The 22,833-nt window shown below is 45.6% G+C and overlaps 1 protein-coding gene across 1 annotated transcript in view; it reads right to left on the reverse strand.

Annotated features, from left to right (window-relative positions):
* Positions 1–22,833, reverse strand: part of SUMO1 (small ubiquitin like modifier 1) — a 45,452-nt gene that overhangs the window by 6,661 nt on the left and 15,958 nt on the right. The window contains exons 2-4 of the mRNA XM_077448605.1: positions 12,261–12,338; positions 9,136–9,213; positions 7,377–7,448 (exon numbers count right to left, since the gene is read on the reverse strand). Of these exons, the coding sequence (XP_077304731.1) occupies positions 7,377–7,448; positions 9,136–9,213; positions 12,261–12,338 (228 nt within the window). The remainder of the gene's footprint in view (positions 1–7,376; positions 7,449–9,135; positions 9,214–12,260; positions 12,339–22,833) is intronic.

The following is a 22,833-nucleotide window of genomic DNA, read 5'->3' on the forward strand; positions in this document are numbered from 1 at the left end:
ATAAGATTCTACACCAACCCAAGCGTTGGGTCTGAAGAACAGAATCTCTGATCGCGTCAATTGCAAAAACAGTCACTGGCAGCTCTGCTAAATCCTGGGCCCGCAGCTCAGGGAAACCTTGAGCACCTCAAGTGGTCTCTCAAGGATTGACATACCCCAATTGCCACCACTGCAGGTTGAGCTACTGAACCTGCCAAAAGGAGAAAATGTTTTTTAACAGAAATTCCAATTTTTTTATCGGTTGGATCCCTAAGCATTTGTGCATTGTCAATTGGACAAGTCAAACTTTTATTCACAGAGGATATAGCAGCGTCAATTCCTGGTATGCCCCACAGCTTTGTAATTTTTTCCTCCATAGGCTAAAGTGTTGAGAACCTTTTAGGAGGGAAAAAAATGCTTATCTGGGTGATCCCACTCAGAATACATAAGCTTTTCCAGCAATGAATGGACAGGAAAGGCACGCAAAGCTTGAGGAGGCTTTAGTGAACCCAAACAAGAAGTGGGCTTTTCAGCCGACTCAGTTAAGGGTAGCTTGAATGTGGAGCGGACCATTTCAGTAATAGATTGCACCAGCAATTTCTCAGATTGTGAAGCTGAAGAAGGTCTTTCCCCACTTGATCCCTCGGAAGAGGAGTCATCAGCCTCTTCACGGTCCCCTGAGGGCAATTCATCTTCCCCCTCCCACTGTTCCCGTTTGAGGGTCCTGGGTAGAAGAAGTGGACCTAATGCGTTTTCTCCCACTCTGGGAAGATGCAATCAAAGTTGATAACCTTTCTCCTCAGTAATATAGACAGGGGCCGAATGTTAGAAACAGTTGCAACCCCTGACAAACCCCATGGCTCTCAGACCAGCCTCCCCAGGCCTTTGGGGGGGGGGGGGGTGGTGTTACATAGGCAAGACCAGGGTCCTCAGCGCCTGAGGGAGATCCCTTGTTTTTTTGGGGTATTTGTACCTCCCTTCCTGCCAACGATAGTGCCAAGCACCAATGCAGAGGTACTGCCAAAAAAATGCACCCACTACTGAGCAAATAGTCCAGCAACTGCCACTGCTATTAATGCTCAGCCTGATGCCAAGTAAACACTCACATGCCCCCGTCTGCTCTGTGTCCCTCCGTCGTGCACTTATAGCCCACACAGCCCCATGTCGTGGATGCTGAAGCATGCAGATGCCGCACTAAGCCTTGCCCCCCTCCCTCCGACTTCCCCCCCCCTTTTTTTAATGTTTTTTGAAAAGAGACAAGGGCCTCTGATCCGACCAGATCGGCATTTGGGGGGTGGGTGTTGGGGAGGAGAGCCGATGGAAAGCAAACCACGTGAGCACGGCAGTGGACTGTTCCATGCTCCTTCTGCCTGGCCTGGAGAGAGAGAAAAGAAACTTCTGTCCAGGTGGGGGATGTTTAAAAAGAACCCCCCCCCCCCCCTCCAACATCTTACCTGAGGCTTAGGACTGGAGGAAGCCTGCAGCTTCTACTGACTCAGAGCAAGACTGACAAGCATGGAACAGGTACGTGCTCTTGACAGCCCCCGGTGGCGACTTTAGGCATGACAACTTTTATTTAAAGGAGAAAACCCATAAGAATTAAAAAAAATTCCTTAGGGAACTCCACTTAACTTATCCTGCTGCAGGGTTCTGTGGTAAATCAAATGGGCACAATCTTCACCCTTCACGGCGGGCTCCGTTAGAAAACCTTCAAGGACCAGGGCCCCTTTTTAATCTGGAGTTCCACACCCTTGGACTCTTATAGCACCCCGCCAGGAAATATGGCTGGAAAAAACCAAAGCACTGGATCCTGGGGTACAGCTCTCTAAAATGAGAAGCGTTACAGGCTAAACCTCGTTCCTTCCGACACAAGGCCCGGGTACCATTCAATTCGGCCTGAAAAGACACTTTGAATGGATCTGGCTGCATGGCTTGCCCCAGCAAAGGATTATTCCAATGGAGGTCAGCAAATCTTTACTCGTGACCAACACCTTAGACACTGGCGAAAAAACTGAGGTATTCTTGGTAAGGGGAGGGGTTATATAGGTACTTAAACTTCCTGCTTAGAGTGTGCCAGTGTCCATCACCTAAAGGTGGCCTATAACACCCATACAGTTATTACTGTGGCTCTGTGTCCCGTGATGTACAATAAAAAAAATAGGATTTTTTATAACAGCTTACTTGTAAAAATCCTTTTCTTGGAGTACATCACGGGACACAGAGGTCCCTCTTTTGGGATTTGTGTATATTGCTTTGCTAAAAAAACTGAGGTACTCATGGTAGGAGGAGGGATTATATAGGGAGTGAACTTCCTGTCTTGGGTGTGCCAGTGTCCATCACCTGAAGGTGCCTATATAACCATATAGTTAATACTATGGCTCTGTGTTCCGTGATGTACTCCAAGAAAAGGATTTTTACAGGTAAGCGGTTATAAAAATAAGATTTTTTGTACTCATCGTAAAATCCTTTTCTCTGTAGTTCACTGACAGCTCCTTTACTTAGACCATCGGCTTGTTGCGCCACCTAGGCAGAACATGTTAACATGTACAACAAAACCAGAACTTTCTAGTTCTGCCCAAGGGGCAGTCCCTTCAGTAACAACCCCCCCAGCCTGCATCCTGCAACCTCGGTACATCAACAAGTAGTATAACGGAAAAAAAAATAGGAGGAGGGGAGGATGCTGTGTCAGTCAGTGAACTACAGAGAAAAGGATTTTATGGGAAGTACAAAAAAAAAAAAAAAAAAAAGACTATTTTCTCTTACGTTCACTGACTGACACAGCTGCTTTACTTAGACCATCGGAACGTCCCCAAGCAGTGCCAAAACGAGGGGTGGGAAACAGCATAAAAACTTCACTCACAAAAGGCATGTGGGAAACAGCATAAAAATTTTACCCACAAAAAGTGCTCCTTAATCTGGGAGTCACCACCTTATCAAACCGCCTCGGAACTTGCGGTAACAATGCAACAGTGCATTTACTTAAAAGCTAACTGTGTTTGTCAAAAAAAAAAACAGAAAAAAATAAAATAAAAATGAAGTGCAATTGCAAGTTACACGGCCGCCTGCAAAACAGGCATCAGCCGATGCACTGACATCTACCTTGTAGAATTTAGTAAAGGTGTGAACAGACGACCAAGTCGCTGCTTTACACACTTGAGCGAAAGGCGCTTGATGTCGGAAGGTCCAAGAAGTTCCAATTGCCCTGGTGGAATGGGCCGTGACTGGAAAGTGGGGCACCTGCCCCTTCAAGGCGTAGGCCTGTACTACAATCTGTCTGATCCACCTGGAAAGGGTGACCGACGAGACCGCTATGCCTTTTTTCAGACCAGCCACCGAAACAAACAAGGAGTCTGACTTCCGAAAGGGAGCCGTAGCCGACAAATACACCCTCCGAGTCCGGACCACGTCCAGGGAATGGAGGGCCACCTCCTTAGGATGTGTCGGTTTAGGACACAGAGATGGCAAGAAGTCTTCATTGATGTGGAACGCCGAAACCACCTTCGGCAGAAAAGGTTGCGGACGCAACACCACTTTATCCTTGTGGATAACCAAATAGGGCGACTTGCAAGACAAGGCCGCCAGTTCTGAAACCCTCCTGCCCGATGTAATGGCCACTAGAAAGACCACTTTCTGGGAAAAAGTCAGCAGGGGAATATCTCTAAAATATTCAAAAACTGTGGTTTCTGAAGTGACAGCACCAGGTTCAGATCCCACGGGGGTAGGGGTGGACGCACCAGAGAAACTACATGTCGGAACCCCTGAACAAAAGTGCTCACTAAGGAGTGAGACGCCAGGGGTCGCTGAAAAAAAAAAAAAAAAAAAAAAAAAAAAAAAAAAAAAAAAGACAGCCAAAGCTGATATTTGTCCTTTAATGGTGCTTAAAGCCAATTGCTGGTCTACTCCTCACTGTAGAAACAGCAGGATCCTGGATATAATATAGGAGCACGGACGCCATCCTTTCTCCTCACACATGGAGATGTAGGCCTTCCAGGTACGATGATATATCTTCCGAGAAGAAGATTTCTGTGCTCTCAACATAGGTAGAATCAGAGTCCGATAGGCCCTGGTTCCTTAGCACCTGGCTCTCAATAGCCATGCCATTAAAACCAGCGATGGTAAAGCAGGATGGAGAATCGGACCTCGAGACAGACGGTCCTCTTGTAACGGCAGTCGCCAGGGGGCATCCGACACCAGGCGAACTAAGTCTGCGTACCAGGGATGCTGTGGCCAATCTGGGGCAATCAGAATTACTAGAATCCCCTCGGTCTCCACTCTGCCAAGGAGACGTAGTAGCAGCTTTAACGGAGGAAAGGCATAAATCAGTTGGTACTGACATCACGGAGCCACCGGATCTCTTGTCCTGGACACGAATCTTGCCACCTTCCGATTGAGACGGGAGGCCAGAAGAACTACGTCTGGTGTGCCCCAATGTAGGCACAGCAGCCTGAACACCTCCAGATGCAGCGCCCATTCTCCTGGGTCCAGCATATGGCGACTTAGGTAGTCCGCCTGCCAGTTCTCCACTTCCGGGATGTAAATGGCTGATAGGGCCGATACATGTCACTCTGCCCACTGAAGGATGTGAGCGACCTCCCATGCGGAGGCCAAGCTTCTTGTTCCTCCTTGATGATTGACATATGCCACCACCGTGGTGTTGTCTGACTGGATCCTGATCGGACGCCCTAGAAGTCTTATTGACCATGAGAGACATAGCCTGATCGCTCGAGCACATTGATCGGCAACTTGGATTCCTCCTCCAACCAGAGGCCCTGGGTCGACTGTACTCCCAGTACTCCACCCCAGCCGGTTAGGCTGGTGTCCGTTGTGATCACTGTCCAATTCAGAGGTAGGAATGACTTCCCGGACCGAAGTGCTGGGGATCTCAGCCACCAGAGGAAGAAGTCCCTGACTGACTGGCTCACCTGAATCTGACGATCCAGGGATAACGGAGATTTGTCCCATTTCTTCGAAATCTCCTTCTGCAAGACTCTGGTGTGAAACTGGACATACGGTACTGCCTTGAAGGAGGCCACCATGAGTCCCAGGACTTGCATACAGAAGCGTAGTGACGACCACCTGCGGTTTATCAACAGTTTTACAGCTTGTCTGAATGGAGAAAAACTCTCCCTTCCATGGAGTCCAGCAGTAAGCCTAGGTACTCCAAGCTCTGAGTCGGTACGATCACCGACTTTTTTAGGTTCAACAGCCACCCAAATTCCTGCAGGGTCTGCATGGGGATTGCCACATCCTCCTCTAATTCCAAGGCGGAAGATGCTCTCAGGAGGAGATCGTCTAGGTAACCTACGATCGCGATCCCGCGTTGTCGCAACAACGCCAAAACTGGAGCCAATACCTTGGTAAAGACTCGGGGGGGGGGGGGGGGGGGGGCTGATGCCAAGCCAAAAGGGAGAGCCACAAACTGGTAGTGGGCTTACCCAACTGCAAAATCGCAGAAACTTCTGATGCCGTAGGCATATGGGTATGTGCAGGCAAAATCGCAGAAACTTCTGATGCCGTAGGCATATGGGTATGTGCAGGTACGCATCCTGGATGTACAAAGGTGCCAGGGGGTCCCCTTGATTGAGCGCAGTGACTATTGAGCGAACCGATTCCATTCTGAACCTCTGTACTTTTACAAAGCAATTGAGGGCTTTTAGGTCCAAGATTGGACGTACCCCTTCCTTTTTGGGGACTACAAACAGATTGGAGTAGAACCCTTGGAATCTTTCCAGTTCCAGAACAGGTACTATCAACCCACGACTCAGCAGGTCCCTTAGTGCCCCCATTAGGGCCTTCCGGCGAGCTGGGAGTAAGGGTACACAGGAGGGGAAGAAAGTATCTCTCTTGGCCACCAAACAATCTTGTAGCCAGGGGCAATCAGATCGCAGACCCATTGGTCGGACAGCCGAGAGGCCCACCGGGCTGCAAACTCCTGAAGGCAACCCCCTCACCCGTGTTGCGGGCGGGGGCAAACCTTCATGCGGTATCACTTTTGCTCGCAGGCTTGCAGATCCAAGGATGCTTCTGTCCTTCAGAGGTCGTCCTGTCGGGCTGGGGACGTGCAGCCGAAGCCCCAGGCGGACAAAAAAGCCATTTGTGAGCGGAAAATGAGGGCCCTTGCCTACGGCGTGGCGCCTCAGCGTTCCTGGTCTGTGAGATTAAGGTACTCTTAACACCTGTGGCATTCTTAATAACGTCATCCAATGAGGGTCCAAAGAGCCGCTCACCAAGGAAGGGTAAATCCGTAAGGGCTTTTTTAGATGCCTGGTCAGCCGACCAGCATTTTAGCCAAATTAGGCGCCTCAGCACCGCTGCTGACACTGAAGCCCTGGATAACAGGAGGGAGAGTATCCAGGGGCCCCTGTCTATGTGGCACACACATCGCTCAGCAGCCCATGCAGCTGGGGGGGAGGTGAGACCCCGAATCGACTTCCCAGGGAATGCTCAGCTGCTCAGCCCCACCGAGGCATGGAGAGCTGTACTTACCAGTCCTGACAAGCTGGGGAACACGTCTCATCTCTTGCGCTATTATGCGGGGCAGTTGAGGAAAAATGCACACTGGAAGAAAGGCATCGATTAGCCAGAAATTAGTCCATGGAATTACCAGAGCATCCAATGCAAGTTCTAGAGGATAATTTGCACCATGAGCACATCCACATCTGCAAGCATATTCCTTGAAGTTTTGATATGAAGTTAGAAATCATCTGTGGCTTCCTCTAGCATCACCTACAGGTCCTCCCCATTTCCTTCTATGTTTGCCTCTCCCAGGGCAGGCATATTGGGATGCTACTCACTACAGACTGTACTGAAGGAGTCTGGCATTTTTGAGGCATGGACAATGATAGCTGTAATAAAGCAGCTAGCTGTATGAAAAATTGTGACACTGGTGAAAAAAAAAATGTCTGCTTTATTTAGGTGGGTTGCTTGTGGCGTGCCTGAAACAGAGCTAAAATCAGATGGAGAGAACGGTGCCAGAATTAAGTCTTAGTCTGGTGCAAAGGTCCAGTCCCAAGGTTGGACTGAAGTTACACTGATCCAGATACACGGCTTCTATTGTTGTATTAGAAGACTGTGAAAAGTTGATTAAAAGGTTCAAAGTAAAACAAACAAACAATCTAGTTAGCGGACATCAATTTCTCCATAGATGAAAAGAGGTCCATCACCTTAGGACACCAGCAAAAAACTGAGGACCCACAGAGTGGCGTAGGGTTATAGCGGGGACATGCAGGGAGCATTTCCCAGAAAAGCTTTACCAGTGTCCAGTCACCTGATGGTACCAGCCTATAACCCAAAGTCTAAATATATTTAAGTCAGTGTTTTGTCCTGTATAATTAAAACAAATCTATTTCTATATGACACTCGTGCAACAAACTATGCAATATATGTACACAACTAACCTCTTTCGGGGTCTGGTGATCTGAAATTCTCTGTCCTTCAAAAAGAAACCTTAGAGAATTCATGGGAACGCCCTAAAAAAAAAAGAAGAAAAATTTTATTAATATACACTAGTAAAAAGGTATAGCCCAAAATGATGGATTGACCAAACAGTGGGGAAAAGTTACTGCTAGCCTCTGAGCCCAATAGCAAATGGTTAAAATAAAAAAAACTAAAGCAAAATAAACTCCTAATCTTCCAGAGTGAACAACAAAAAAACTCAAAAAGTGGCTATAAAGTAATATATTAAAACAAACCATGACAAGTGGCAGGCCTGCAGTGCTCTGGATTGTAGATTTCTCCACACTGATCACCTAAAATTGCGATCTTCTTTATACTAGAGTACTGGACATGGAAGGTGAAGGCATGGGCCTTTTATGACAGAAGAATGAAGAAGAACTCCATCGTAAGGTGATCAGTCACTCTGGGTCAACAATAATACTAGCCCTGGTACTTTATGAACCTGCGTTACACGGTTTGGCAAAAGATATCCTTTACTACTGTGAGGTTACCAGGTGAGGAGAAGTAACTGTGGGGCGATCACAATGTAATACAGAAAACAGCAAAGTGCAATAATAGCACATAGAAACTAATATGCAAAAAAACTTTTGTTCGAGAGCTGCTGTGTTTTGCACATCACAGCCCAATAAAATAACCATATAACAAATACATGGCCAAGTTACTACTTTACCACAGCCAAAACAGCTCTATTTTATCTTTCTATGGCAAAAACAGTGGTCACCCGTAAAGAAAATGAGCCACTTTAGAATGTGCTTGTCTAAATGGCAACCCTACACACCTTCTAACAGACGTGTTGAGGTGCTTATCAAAAAATGGTACAGGCATCTTTTTTTTGGCAGCAAACTGCAAGGCATGTCCGTCAGTAGGCCCGGCCACAGATGGGGCAAAATTTCTTTCACGTAACCAAAGTTTCCCCCATTAACACAGCAAGTGCTGACAGTGGAATCCCTCCCACAGAGCCTCCCCGCCAGGAGAAAACAGTGAATATGGCTATCGGCTATAACAGCCGCTAGCAATAATCAAATGTAAAATCTGTCAGGCTGGTTGTACCCAAGTGGATTGATCGATCAACTTGGATACATTCAGCCTGCACATATACGGTTCAAATCTCGGCCGCGATTCGAATCATCTATGGCTGGCATTAGATGCGTTTAAGTACCAATCAAATGAATGGCACCATATTGCACCAACACATGCAACATGCACTGCTGTACCTAGTGGTAAAGTACTTGGCAATGTGCGAATGGGCCCCTAACAAGCTTAATAGATATCTTTTCTCCATTCTTTGAGCTGGACATATGCGCATTGATCCAAAAATTGGGTGAACCAATTTTCCACAGTACTAAACTGATGAAAACAGAGCAGATATTTTTCAACCTATCATCTTCATCAAGGTAGTTGAATGGCATTTGTCAAACACTTACAAGGCAAAAATACTGGCTGGTATGCATTACTGCACAGTCACATAAAAGACTGACACTGAAAATTTGCTATTCATTTTCAAGACCTAATGATTTTTGAGAGCTTCACTTACTCTACTCCTGGTATATACCCTCAGTGAAGCTGCAGATCTCCTCCTCCCTCCCCCCACCCAAATGTTTGATCACACTTCATATACAGGCGGATCAGACTACACACTATAAAGACTAATATGTAGTTCTAAACAACTGTCACAACTGCCACAGCCTGCAATTCAATTACCTGTCTCTGACAGTATGATTCTTTCAGCTTTTTCAGGTGCGTCGTCATCTTTACCTTAAAGTGAATTTCACTGCTGTCCTAAAAAAATAGACAAATTAAACAGAAAAGGTCTGGTTAAAGCCGGTTGTCAAGAAAGACAAACAAGCAGTATCTGATTTATTACTCTCTAGCAAAAAGGTGCAAATTTGGGGAAATTACAAATAATTCTGAAAGTGTTTTGGCAGGGACTGTGTACAGGAAAAGAGTACGGAAGGTACAATAGAAGGTGGCATTCATGGGAAGGGAATGCGGAGCATATGATGGAGGACGGCAAGTGAAGAAGAAGAGGATTACAGAAGGAATGGTAGCAAACATAGTGCATCTAGAAAGTATTCACAGCGCTTCACTTTTTCCACATTTTGTTATGTTACGCTCTTATTCCAAAATAGATTCAATTCATTATTTTCCTCAGAATTCTACAAACAATACCCCATAATGACGTGAAAGAAGTTTGTTTGAAATCTTTGCAAATTTATTTAAAAAAATGAAAAACACAAAAATACATGTACATAAGTATTCACAGCCTTTGCTCAATACTTTTCTGAAGCCCCTTTGGGACCAATTACAGCCTCAAGACTTTTTGAGTATGATGCTACAAGCTTGGCACATCTATTTTTGGGAAGTTTCTGCCATTCTTTGTAGGACCTCTCAAGCGCCATCAGGTTGGATGGGGAGCATCGGTGCACAGCCATTTTCAGATCTCTCCAGAGATGTTCAATCGGGTTCAAGTCTGGGCCACTCAAGGACATTCACAGGGTTGTCCCTTACCCACCCCCTTTGTTACCTTGGCTGTGTGCTTAGCATCACTGTCCCGCTGGAAGATGAACCTTTGTCCCAGTCTGAGGTCCAGAGCGCTCTGGAGCAGGTTTTAATCAAGGATGTCTCTGTACTTTGCTGCATTCATCTTTCCCTCGACCCTGACTAGTCTCCTAGCTCCTGCCACTGAAAAACATACCCACAGCTTGATGCTGCCACCACCATGCTTCACTGTAGGGATGGCGTTGGCCAGGTGATGAACAGTGCCTGGTTTCCTCAAGACACAACGCTTGCCATTCAGGCCAAAAGGCCATCGGGTTTTTTGGTCACCTGACTAAGGCCCATCTCCCCCAATCCCCGTTTGGCCAGGCGGTCCGCTCTAGGAAGAGTCCTGGTGGTTCCAAACTTCTTCCATGTACGGTTGATGGAGGCCACTGTGCTCACTGAGACCTTCAGACTGCTTTCACACTGAGGTGCTTTACAGATGCTACAGCACTAAAAATAGCTCCTGCATAGCACCTGAAAAGAGCCCCTTATCTCACTCCAGTGTGAAACGCTTGCAGGATGGTAAAAAAAAGTCCAGCAAGCAGCATCTTTGCAGCGCTGTAGGAGAGGGGTACACACTTCTCCTGGGTGTTCACACCATGCGATCCGATTCCTGTCCGAGTTTGCAGATCACACTGCGATATGCGAACTGATCTGCGGGTGTCATTAACATTTCACTGACACTCCCAGCAGTCCGCATAGGGCAGTGTGAACTGCCGGCGGGAGGCATGCGATGCGGGAAAACGCTGTGGATTTGCGGCGTTCCCGCATCGCTCCAGTGTGAACCCAGCCTTACCGTCGACTCCCCCAACGCCTGAGTGTGAAAGCAACCTTAAGGCCGGGTTCACACCGCTGCGATGCGGGAACGCCGCGAATCCGCGGCGTTTTCCCGCATCGCATTACTCCCGCCGGCAGTTCACACTGCCCTATGCGGACGGCTGGGAGTGTCAATGTTATGTTAATGACACCCCCAGATCCGTCGGCATATCGCAGTGCGATCTGCCGACTCGCACAGGAATCGGATCGCATGGTGTGAACCCCCATGCGATCCGATTCTGTTGCGGACCCAAAAAAGGGTCCCGTGCGAGTTTGCTGCGGGAGCGCTGCGAATTCAGCCATACTATCTGTATGGCTGAACTCGCATTGCTACGGAGATCGGATGTGATTTGCTGTGCGAATCACATCCGGATCTCCCCCCGCAGCAGTGTGAACCCAGCCTTATGCTACAGAATTTTTTTATGCACCCTTCTCAAAATCCTGTCCAACCAACTGAATTTACCACAGGTGGACTCCAATCAAGTTGTAGAAACATCTCAAGGATGGAAACAGGATGCACCTGAGCTAAATTTTGAGTGTTAGAGCCTTTTCACACTGGAGTGTTTTGCAGGCGCTATAGCGTTAAAAAATAGCACCTGCAAAACGCCCTAAAACAGCTGCTCCATTCACTCCTTTTTGGCCGCTAGCGGGGGGTTAAAACCAACCCGATAGCGGCTGTATAGCACCGCTAAAAATAGTGCCGCTTTACCGCTGATGCCGGTGGTGGCTCAGTGTGTAAGCGGTCTTATGGCAAAGGCTGTAAATATTTATGTAAATTTGATTTTTTGGATTTTTTTTAATACATTTTCAAAGATTTCAAACAAACTTTTCACATTGTCATTATGGGGTATTGTTTGCATGATTTTGAGGAAAATAATGAATTGAATCCATGTTGGAATAAGGCTGTAACATAACAAAATGTGGAAAAAGTGAAGCGCTGTGAATACTTTCTGGATGCACTTTAAAGGCAGACAGTATGTGAAAGATGAGTGCAGAAGCTATGACTGCTGGCAATGTGTGAAAGAAGAGTGTGGAGGGTATGATAAGGCACAGTATGAGCAGAAGAAGAGGAGTGTGGAGGGAATGACGGAAGGCAGTACATGCAGGAAAAGAGTGTGGAGGGTATGAAAGGGGACCATATGTGCAGAGAAGAGTGCAAAGGGTATGGAGGATGGGTAACATTTGCAGGAGAAAAGTGAAAAGTGAAAGGTATGAAGAAGAAGATGGGAGGGGGGTGAAGGTAGGCAGCGCATGCAGGAAAGGACTGTAAAGTGTATAGGAGGGACAGCATGTGCAGGAGGCATGTGAGGAATATGACAACAAATAGCATTTAGGCGATACCCCAGCGAACCCTATAAATTGTCTATAGTTTACCATTTCAGTCAGTTTAAACTGCCTAAATATAGTTATGAAGATCATTTTATTAGAGAAAACATAAAAACCCAAATCTCGGATTTGTGAATGCTTACCTGGCCAATTACTTTCAGTTTAATATAGTCGCCTCCCTCTTTCTTATCTCCCAAGTCCTCACTGGATGGTTTGGCTTCCTGGAAAACAAAATAAAACACAAAACATTCACCAAACTGACATTTGTGGGGGGGGACAGCTGAAGTCGGGATTAGCAATGTAGTCATCAAGGCGAGTACGACTCATTTTTTTTTTTTTGCATTCCTGAACTTCTCTTTTAATTAGTGGTGCACCGAAAGGGTTTTTTGGTGCTGAAACCGATACCGAAAATGAAAAATACACTAGGCCGAAAACCGAAACCGCACCGATACCGAAACATATTTAAAAAAAGTATTTTTATACAGGAGATGGTCAGAGACTGGGGACGCGGTACAGGAGATGGTCAGAGACTGGGGACGCGGTACAGGAGATGGTCAGAGACTGGGGACGCGGTACAGGAGATGGTCAGAGACTGGGGACGCGGTACAGGAGATGGTCAGAGACTGGGGACGCGGTACAGGAGATGGTCAGAGACTGGGGACGCGGTACAGGAGATGGTCAGAGACTGGGGACGCGGTACAGGAGATGGTCAGAGACTGGGGACGCGGTACAGAAGATGGTCAGAGACTGGGGACGCGGTACAGGAGATGGTCAGAGACTGGGGACGCGGTACAGGAGATGGTCAGAGACAGGGGACGCGGTACAGGAGATGGTCAGAGACAGGGGACGCGGTACAGGAGATGGTCAGAGACAGAGGACGTGGTACAGGAGGTGTCCCCCATTGCAGCCATTGCGCCTGTCCCCCATTGCAGCCAGTGCGCCTGTCCCCCATTGCAGCCAGTGCGCCTGTCCCCCATTGCAGCCAGTGCGCCTGTCCCCCATTGCAGCCAGTGCGCTTGTCCCCCATTGCAGCCAGTGCGCCTGTCCCTCATTGCAGCCAGTGCGCCTGTCCCCCATTGCAGCCAGTGCGCCTGTCCCCCATTGCAGCCAGTGTGTCCCATTTTGCAGCCAGCCTGTGCAGGGAAAAGAGCTGCCTCCGCCGCCTGTTTAATCACAGCGCCGGGAACATCACAGCTTTTATTTCAATAGCTGTGTGTTCCCGGCCGCGCTGTCACACACAGCCCCTCCCCCTTGTCCGGGCACTTTGATAGACAGATCATCCGTCCAATCCTGCGGGTGATCTGTCTATCAAAGTGCCCGGACAAGAGGGAGGGGCTGTGTGTGACGGCGCGGCCGGGAACACACAGCTATTGAAATGAAAGCTGTGATGTTCCCGGCGCTGTGATCAAACAGGCGGTGGAGGCGGCTCTCCTGCGCTATAGTATACCCCCATGATGGGCGGCACCAGGGGCGGAGCCCCACCCCCCACCCAGGCCACGCCCCATTTTCTGCCGTTTTTCTGTTTTGGCAAATTGCCGAAAAGGGCATTTTCGGCCGATATGTTTCGGCGGTCGAAATTTCGGTGCATCCCTACTTTTAATCTAATGAAAGTTAAAAGGAGAAGTACAGCCAAAGCTTGTTTGGCTGTACTCCTCCTATAGATGACAGGAGTGCGGTTTGTTCTGCACTCCTGTGACCGGTTTTCAGCAGACGGTGGGCTGTAGTCTACTGGCGTCACATAGTCGGTCCAGGCTCGGACAAGATTGTGATAATGGAGTCAGGATCCACCCACATGTCTGGGCTGACACCTGGCTCATCCTCTCAGCAAGCCGCTGAAAGCCTAAGCCAGGCCATCCCCTCCACAGCTCAGCGCTCCAGTGAGCAAGGGAGGGCCAGAGCAGACAGCGGTGCCTGACAGTGACCATCTCTCTGCTCACGACCCCTGAGAACGGAGTGATCGGCTGGGTTTGATAGCTTGGTTCTCAGTGTTAGTGCCGGCGGGGGACAGATGCAGCATCGGACCAATGCTGGACCTGCCTAGGTAAGCATGATTCTGGGAAAAAAAAATCCCATGTCTTTTAACATGCAACATACCAGACTTATGTTAATGCCCCACAAACGTGTGAATGAGGACATTAGATTATAAAAGGAAATGCACCAAATAAACACATATTGATAATATATTGTATAGCCTACACTGAAAATAGGGCACAATTAACACCTAACTACTTGAGAATTATAATTGACAAGAGTCTATTAATACTGGCTAGAGTGCCAAAAATTAGAAAGGTTAACAATACGCACACTGTAATGGGTAAAACTATACAAAGCCTAGTTTGTACATTAAGCAGGACTGCAGGCAGATGAAGGAACTATTCCCATATCCCTCCTTTCCCCAGCAGTCAGATGCCTAATGCCCCGTTTTACATAGTCTGTTCACGAGTCTTAATGTCCTCTCATAAGCATAGTGATGCTGATTCAGCCCCGTACGGAGTGAGCAGCTTTCCAGAACGTGGAATCAGCATGCTCATCATGCAGAAAAGGTGAGAATTAATATTCTTCTAAGGGAACAACAATCTACAGAACAGACAAGACAGCACACAGAGCAGCTCTACTGTCAGCACTTAATACTCAGTATCGCGGTACAACAAAACGGCCACATTTCAGAACAATTTCTAATATAATCTGTTATGTGTGAAATATGCAGCAGTTATTTTCTCAGTGCTCTATTAGTTATTCTTTAACTGCATGCCGACCACCTCACGCTGATTTACATGAGCAGAATGGCACGGGCAGGCAATAGAATGTACCCTTACGTCCTCTCTAAATTGGCGCCTAGTGGGCGCATGCTCATGGGTCCCGCGAACACGATGTTCGCCGGCAGCCTGCGATTGCGGTGAGGAGAGGCAGAACAGGGAAATGCCTTGTTTATATAGGCATCTCCCCGTTCTGCCTCTCCTCACCGCAATCGCCTAGCATCATGACAGAAATCTGCAATCTGCCTAGCATCATGACAGAAATCTACTGCTCCCTGTCATTGGGAGCAGTGATCTGTCATGTTGTAGTGAGCCCATCCTCCCCACGGTTAGAACACACCAAGGGGAACCCAGTTACCCCCCTTGATCGGCCCCTAGTGTTTAACCCATTCCCTGCCAGTGACATTTATACAGTAATCAGTGGCCATTATTAGCTCTGATCGCTGTATAAATGTCAATGGTCCCAAAATGTCAAAAGTTTCCGATCTGGCCACCGCAATGTCGCAGTAACGATATTAAAAAAAAAAAAAAAAAATGCAGATTGCTGCCATAAAATTTTAAAAAAATGCCATAAAATATCCCAATGCTCTAACTTTTACGCATACACATATTGCGATTTTTTCTTGTTTACCAAAAATATGTAGAAGAGTACATATTGGCCTAAACTGTGGAAATTTTTATATATATAAAAATTATATTTTTGGAGGATATTATAGCAAAAAGTTAAAAAAAACATTGCTTTTTTTAAAAAAACATTTTTCAAAATTGTCACAATTTTTTTGTTTATAGTGCAAAAAATGAAAACCGCATGATGGTGATCAAATGCCACAAAAAAAGCTCTATTTATGGAGGGAAAAAAAAAAAAAAAAGGATGTCAATTTTGTTTGGGTACGTCGTCGCACAATTGTCAGCTGAAGCAACGCAGTGGCAAATCGCAAAAAATACTCTGGTCAGGAAGGGGGTAAATACTTCCGGGGCTGAAGTGGTTAATCAGTAACTTAATATGGTATAGTGCAAACCACAGTGTAGACCTATTACTGCTTTAAAATTATAACCCGAAAAAGGTCATTAAGCATGAAAATACAAAATTAAACATAATAAGGATTGAACCAATTAAAGCTGAACTCTAGTGAAAGAGCTAATAGAACATGAAAAACTTTAATTGACAAAGATATACAACTCTCTTCAGATACCTTCCTGCATGTCAGAGTCAAGAGTTAAAGTGGAATACCAGCCAAAATTTTATTTTGTTTGGATAATGTGGGGAAAGGGTAAGGACTGCTAATACACACACACACACACACACACACACACACACACACACACACACACATACACATATATATATATATATATATATATATATATATATATATATATATATATATATATATATATATATACACACATATACAAATACATATATATATATATATATATATATATATGCACACGTGCGTGTGTGTTAGAGGTCGACCAATATGGGTTTTTCTCTGGCCGATGCCGATATTTAGAAATTGCGGCGGCCGATATATGATGCCGATTCTTTTGGGCAGATATGTTAGGCCGATTTTTTTTTTTTTTTTTTTTTTTTACCCTTCATCTCATAAAATCTAAGTTAGACACCTTTCACACTGGGGCATTTTTCAGGCGCTTTTGGGCTAACAATAGCACAGAGTGCTTTCACAATGAGGCGATGCGCTGGCAGGACATTAAAAAAAAATCCTGCAAGCAGCATCTTTGGAGCGTGTAAACCGCTCCTCCACCACTCCTGCCCATTGAAATGAATGGTCACCACTGCTGAAGCGCATGCAATGCGAATTGGCAGCAGCGCTTCACAAGCGCATTTAACCCCTTCCCCGGGCCACTAGCTAGGTTATAAGTGCCCCGCTAGCAGCCGAACAGCGCCGCTAAAATGAAGGTAAAGCGCCGCTAAAACTAGTAGTGTTTTACCGTCAACGCCTGCCAGCTCCAGTGTGAAAACAGCCTTCAGTAATAAGTGAAACAGAAAATTTCTTACATTTAAACATGTATTAAACAAAACAAACCTCCAATCAGTTCACTTGTATGTATAATTAAGATAAAAAAAAAAAAACAAACGCTATATATTAAATACATAACAGGTACGCAAAACTTTTGGACGAAAAAAGGGCTCACTTTACTGTTTTCGTTTTTTTTTTTTTTTAATCTGTGTATTTTTTCCAAAAAATTGCATTTGAAAGACCTCTGCGCAAATACCACGTCACATAAAATATTGCAACAACTATTTCATTCCCTAGGGTCGCTGCTAAAAAAATATATATAATTTTTGGGGGTTCTAAGTGATTTTCTAACAGAAAATACAGGATTTTTACCTTTGACCAACAAGTGTCAGAAAAGATTTAGTCTTTAAATGGTTAAACTGAGAACGCCTACACAGGGAGTTTGTGCCGGTTCACACTAGCGCGATGCCAGACATCGCATGTAATTTTGCAGCGCACTGCTGTTCACATTACATGCGATATCATACAGATAGTATGGCTGATATCACACCGCATTAGGTCCAAACACTAGCGCGATGCGAGAACCCTGCGAATCATGTGCGGGTTCCCGCATCGCTCCCGACACGCACGGCAGTTCACACTGCCATATGCGAACTGCTGGGGAGTGTCATTATATGTTAACTGACAGTTCGGACATGAATCGGATCGCATATGTGTGAACACACATGCGATCCGATTCTGGTCCGAACAGAAAAAAGGGTCCTGTGCGTGTTTGGACCGAATGCGGTGCGATATCAGCCATACTATCTGTATGACATCGCATGTAAAGTGAACAGCAGTGCACTGCGAATTAAATGCGATGTCTGGCATCGCGCTAGTGTGAACCGGCACTCAGTCCATTGAAGAAGAAACATTGCATCTCTTTGATCTTTTCTTGGCCGACTGCCCAGAGAGGAGGAAAGTCACTTCACTGATGTCTTAAGGCAACTTACATTGACTTCTATTACAGAAGTCTTTTGTAAGTCGCGCTGAACATATAAATCGGCCTTTTTACCAGCACAATCGGCCGAAGCCGATTAATTAAAAAATGACAAATATCGGCCGACCTCTAAATTATATATATTATACCTGAAACACATGATGAGAATATCGGACTAATAATCACCCTTTTTTTTTTTTTGCAAATCTCTTGGCTTATTGGCTAGCCCTGTCAGCTGCCGCCCCCCCCCCCCCCCCAATCCTTCGATATAAATGTAAAAAAAAAAAAAAAAAAACAACACGCCACGTACAACATTTAAGAAGCCAGGTAGAAAATTTTCAGTTGAATAGCACCTACATCCAATCAGCACTCTGTTGCGTGGATGGAAAAATCTGTTAAACTATATACATGTGACCAGCTTTACAGTATTAACATTTATTACTACAAAAGCAGATAAAGTGTATCTGATTTTTTTTTTTTATAGTTTGTCTTAAAAAAAAAAAAAAAAAAAAAAGGCTTGCATTATACTTTAATTCTTATGTAATTTAAAAAAAAAAAAAAAAAATTTGAAAAGTACATATTTTTGCAGGTAAAAAAATTGTGCATTTATAATGTTTAAAAACGGGGGCCTGCAGGCAGGATCAGCAGACAAGGGTGCAATGTCAGGCTCCTGCAAACACTGCCTACAGCTCCATGCCGTGTCTGTTTCAGAGCTGTACGCAGTGTGTATGAACTACAATTGTGCTGAACAGTGCACTTATATATATATATATATATATATATATATACACACACACACACTTTTTTTTTCTTTTTTATTCTAACACCCTAGAGAGTAAAATGGTGGTCGTTGCAATAATGTCTGTCACACCATATTTGCACAACGTACTTACAAGCGCACTTTTTTTGGGGAAAAAATTATTTATTTAATAAAAAAAAAAATAAGACAACAGTAAAGTTAGCCCAATTTTTTTTTTATATTGTGAAAGATAATGTTACGTCGAGTAAATTGATACCCAACATGTCATGCTTCAAAATTGCACCCGCTCATAGAATGGCGACAAACTTTTACCCTTTAAAATCTCCATAGGCGACGTTTAAAAAATTCTACAGGTTGCACGTATTGGTCACTTTTATTCCTATTACAAGGAATGTAAAAATCCCTTGTAATAGAAAAAAGCATGACAGGTCCTCTTATATATGAGATCTGGGGTCAGAGAGACCTCACATCTCATATTTACACTAAAATGCAATTTAAAAAAAAAAAATCGTCATTTGAAAAAAATAAAACAAATAAAATGTCCCTCTAATAGCTATGGGCAATGACTTGGAGACAGGTGAGGGGCTTGGGGCGCTATCTTCCCCTCACTCGTCTCCATGTCAGGCCAGGGACAGGTCCAGATCGCCATCACGGACCTGGCTCCTAACTTTTTTAGCTGGCTCCTAGATTCCAAGCAAATTTGTCAACCCCTGATTTAAGCTACTGCCATGGTGACAGACACGACTTTTAGTTTCTACATTCACAGATTGCAGCGAATGTATGATGTGGCTGTGTGGGGGAAGCCCAGCACCATTTTCAAAACATGACAGCGGGTGCAGGGAGAAGAACCCCTACCCACTATTACGCTGAGTGGGGGCATAGAGGAGAAGGGGCCAGCTACAACATGTTGCACCCTGAATAGGAGTATAACATATTTTAAAAGGTGAACTAACCTTTCAATTTTCTGTCTGTGTCCTGATTTTTCTTTACTTCCCTTTAGGTCTCAAAGAAGGGAGTATAAATCTCTACATTTTGAGGAGAATCCCCATTTTAGACAGTTGTCACCAAATCAATGATCCCCACTGAGAGAAAAAAAAAATTACCAATATCCCTTGCTCTCATGTTCTGTAACATTTTGGCGTTTTCCATTCCTTTTTGTGTGGGCGACAATGGTCACTAGGACAAACAGAGTGATATACCTAGCAGGGACATAAAACAGAGACATGACAGGGGTTCTATCCCTTCTCAGCTATCAAAAACTAACAAAATAAATAACAAACAAACACAGTATTGAACCACCAATATGGCTGCTGGAAAAAAAAAAAAAGAGAAAGAAGAAACACCCAAGTTTTAACCGTTCCTTACTATATTTTTAGTGGTGGCCATATTCACACGTGGTCTCTAAATCCAAGGCTGAGAAATGCAGCCCTCAATGCAATGGCCCATCTTCAGGAACAAATCAACCCCAAGAATACATCCAGTAAAATGCTGTGTCACAAGGAAGTCATTATAATTCTGCACATTGATTATTTTCTATTTATAGGCTTGGCTGTCTGAAAGACAGGTCCAACTGCCCAACCTGCAACTAGTATTAGACCGATTTTCAGCCTTCTCAGGTCTTCAAATTAACCCCTCCAAAACCACAGCGCTGATTATTAACCTCCCTCTGGAACTGGTACAGCGACTTCAGGACCATTTTCCTTACCGTTGGGCATCCCACTCGATTGACTATTTAGGTGTCAAATTTACGCCATCTTACTCTTCCCTTTTCTCGGCCAATTATTATCCCCTGTTACGAATGGTTTCCACCCTTATGCAAGCCTGGCAATTTCATACTCTCTCATGGGTAGGGAGGATCTCAGCGGCGAAGATGACGATCCTTCCCAAAGTCCTTTATTATTTTCGCACTTTGCCTGTCCGGGTACCCGCTTTTTTCCTCCGACTCCTGCAGAATAGGATCCTCCAATTTATATGGGCGTGCAAACGCCCCAGGGTACCTAGAGCGACCCTTTATACACATAGGCTCCAGGTAAGCTTGGGGGTCCCCAATATCTCTAAATACTACATAGCGGCCCAGCTCTCCCCGTTGACTATGCTTCATGCAACCACGGATGTTCCTCTGTGGGTGCTCCTGGAGGTGCCTGGCTGTGACCCGTATTCACTTCAGGCACTCCTCTGGCTTCCCAGGAATCTGCGCCCTCCCTCCCTGAGCCCCATGCTGCTACATGGTCTGCAGGTGTGGGACTCAGTTCGCTCTTCCAACAATCTGATGTCTCCCTTCCTACCCCTACTCCCCATCACCCATAACCCTCTTTTCCCACCCGGTCTGGTGGAGCCCCAGGCATTCTCCTGGTGGCCTTCGCATGGCTACCCACAAGTCCAAAATTTTCTTTCCTCACGTTCATTCCCCTTCTGGGAGAGTATCCGGGAAACACAAGAGGCGCCGGCTACAGAGCATTATTACTTTATCCAATTAAAGCACTGGATTGCAACATTGCGCCGCATGTCCACCTATCCCTTCCAAAAAAAAATTTTTTTTAACATACATGCCATCAAGCCCCAGGGTCCCCAGGCCTTATTTCGGCCATTTATGCCTCCCTGAATGGTCGCCCTCCATCAGCACCCCTCTCTTATATGACTCAATGGGAAAAGGACCTTCGGGCTCCAGTAGACCCAAAGGACTGAAACAGGGCCTGGAAAACGGTCGCCAAATGCTCGTTCAACACAAATACCCTAGAGGCCGCATATAAAGTAATGTTCCGATGGTATTGGGTACCTGCCCGCACAGCTCGGGCATTCCCTGGGAGTACTGACAGATGCTTCCGCAACTGTGGACAGCGAGGTTATGTTATGCACACATGGTGGGCTTGCCCAAGGTTGGTGGGGTTCTGGTCTAGGGTTTTTGGCTTGCTGCAGACACTCACCTAACGATCCGAAGGGACGCCAAGCTAGCTCTCCTACATTGCCCGGCTCCTGGCCTGCGAGGCACCTCAACAGAAGCTGGCTACCTATCCATTTATAGCGGCCAAGCGGACCATTGCCCAAGCCTGGAAGTCACAACGGGTAGATTTTCAAGGGGTTAAGACCCGCATGACTGCTATGTTACTTCAGGAACGTATGTCCAGTATTGTCCATGATTCTCATGCTAAATTTCAAAAAATCTGGGAGCCGTGCATCTCCTGAGTTCCCCGCGCTCCAAGCGGCATGCTTGGGCTTGGTCTAATTTCTCCTGGCGGGGCGTCCACGCCCGAACTTCCCCCCCTCCTTTCCTCCCCCTCTCTTCTCTTTACCCTTCCTTCTTCTGTTCCCTATCTCTCTTTACTCTCCTTTGTAATCTCTCCCATTGCTAATAAATACTGCTGCCACCCGGGACGGGGGTAGTAGGAAAAGGGCTCACCCTCTGGAAACAACAAGGGAACAAGTTGTTTGGTACTGGAACCAGTCTCAATATCATCCCCTACTCATTTCCCTTCCTTATCTTGTGTTTATTAGAAGTATAATGTGATGGTTTGCCCTTTGGTTTTGTATTCATGTTTTGTGGCCTCTATGAGGGCACTCAAGGAGCAGATTGTAATCTCTTGTTTATTTCTACTTATTCAAATTTTCAATAAACATATTGAAACAGAAAGACAGATCCAACGAGGGAGCCCCAGTATGTTTAGGGTAGGCAATATTTATAGTTAAGTGTAATCTAACATGACAAGTATAATGGATTTAAAGCATGACATTATATTATTGTCCATTCAGATTGTCTGTAAATATTACCAGATAGATAGTACACATTTGTTTTATTCATGCGATCAAATCCATCATAAACCAATACTTGTACAATTCCATTCCTAATGGCCCAATTTAAATTCCAGGACAGCCCTTGAGAGGATGAATATGTACTCACCCAATTTTTAGGGGAGGGACCACTGCTTGGAGGACTTTCCTCCCAAATGCTTGATCACCCAAAACGTCCAATCAATAGTGTCAAATGAACGTAGACATGCTTGACCATGTGGCGGCCTTATACATCTGCTCTGGGGTAGCGCCGGCTCTTTCCGCCCAGGGCGTGGCTAACGCCCTTGTGGAGTGTGCATTCAAGACTTGTGGAGGGTCCAAGTGTAGAGTTTTGTACCCTTCTGAGATGGTCATCTTTATACACCTAGCTATTGTCTTTTTAGAAGCTGGTTTACCTTTCCGATTTTCTGAGAAGAGGATAAACAGGGCCTCTGATGTTCTGAATCTCTTGGT

Source organism: Lithobates pipiens, unplaced genomic scaffold (assembly GCF_037356315.1).
Source record: "Lithobates pipiens isolate NorthernLeopardFrog02 unplaced genomic scaffold, aLitPip1_a1.2 Scaffold_22, whole genome shotgun sequence".
Classification (NCBI taxonomy): domain Eukaryota; kingdom Metazoa; phylum Chordata; class Amphibia; order Anura; family Ranidae; genus Lithobates; species Lithobates pipiens.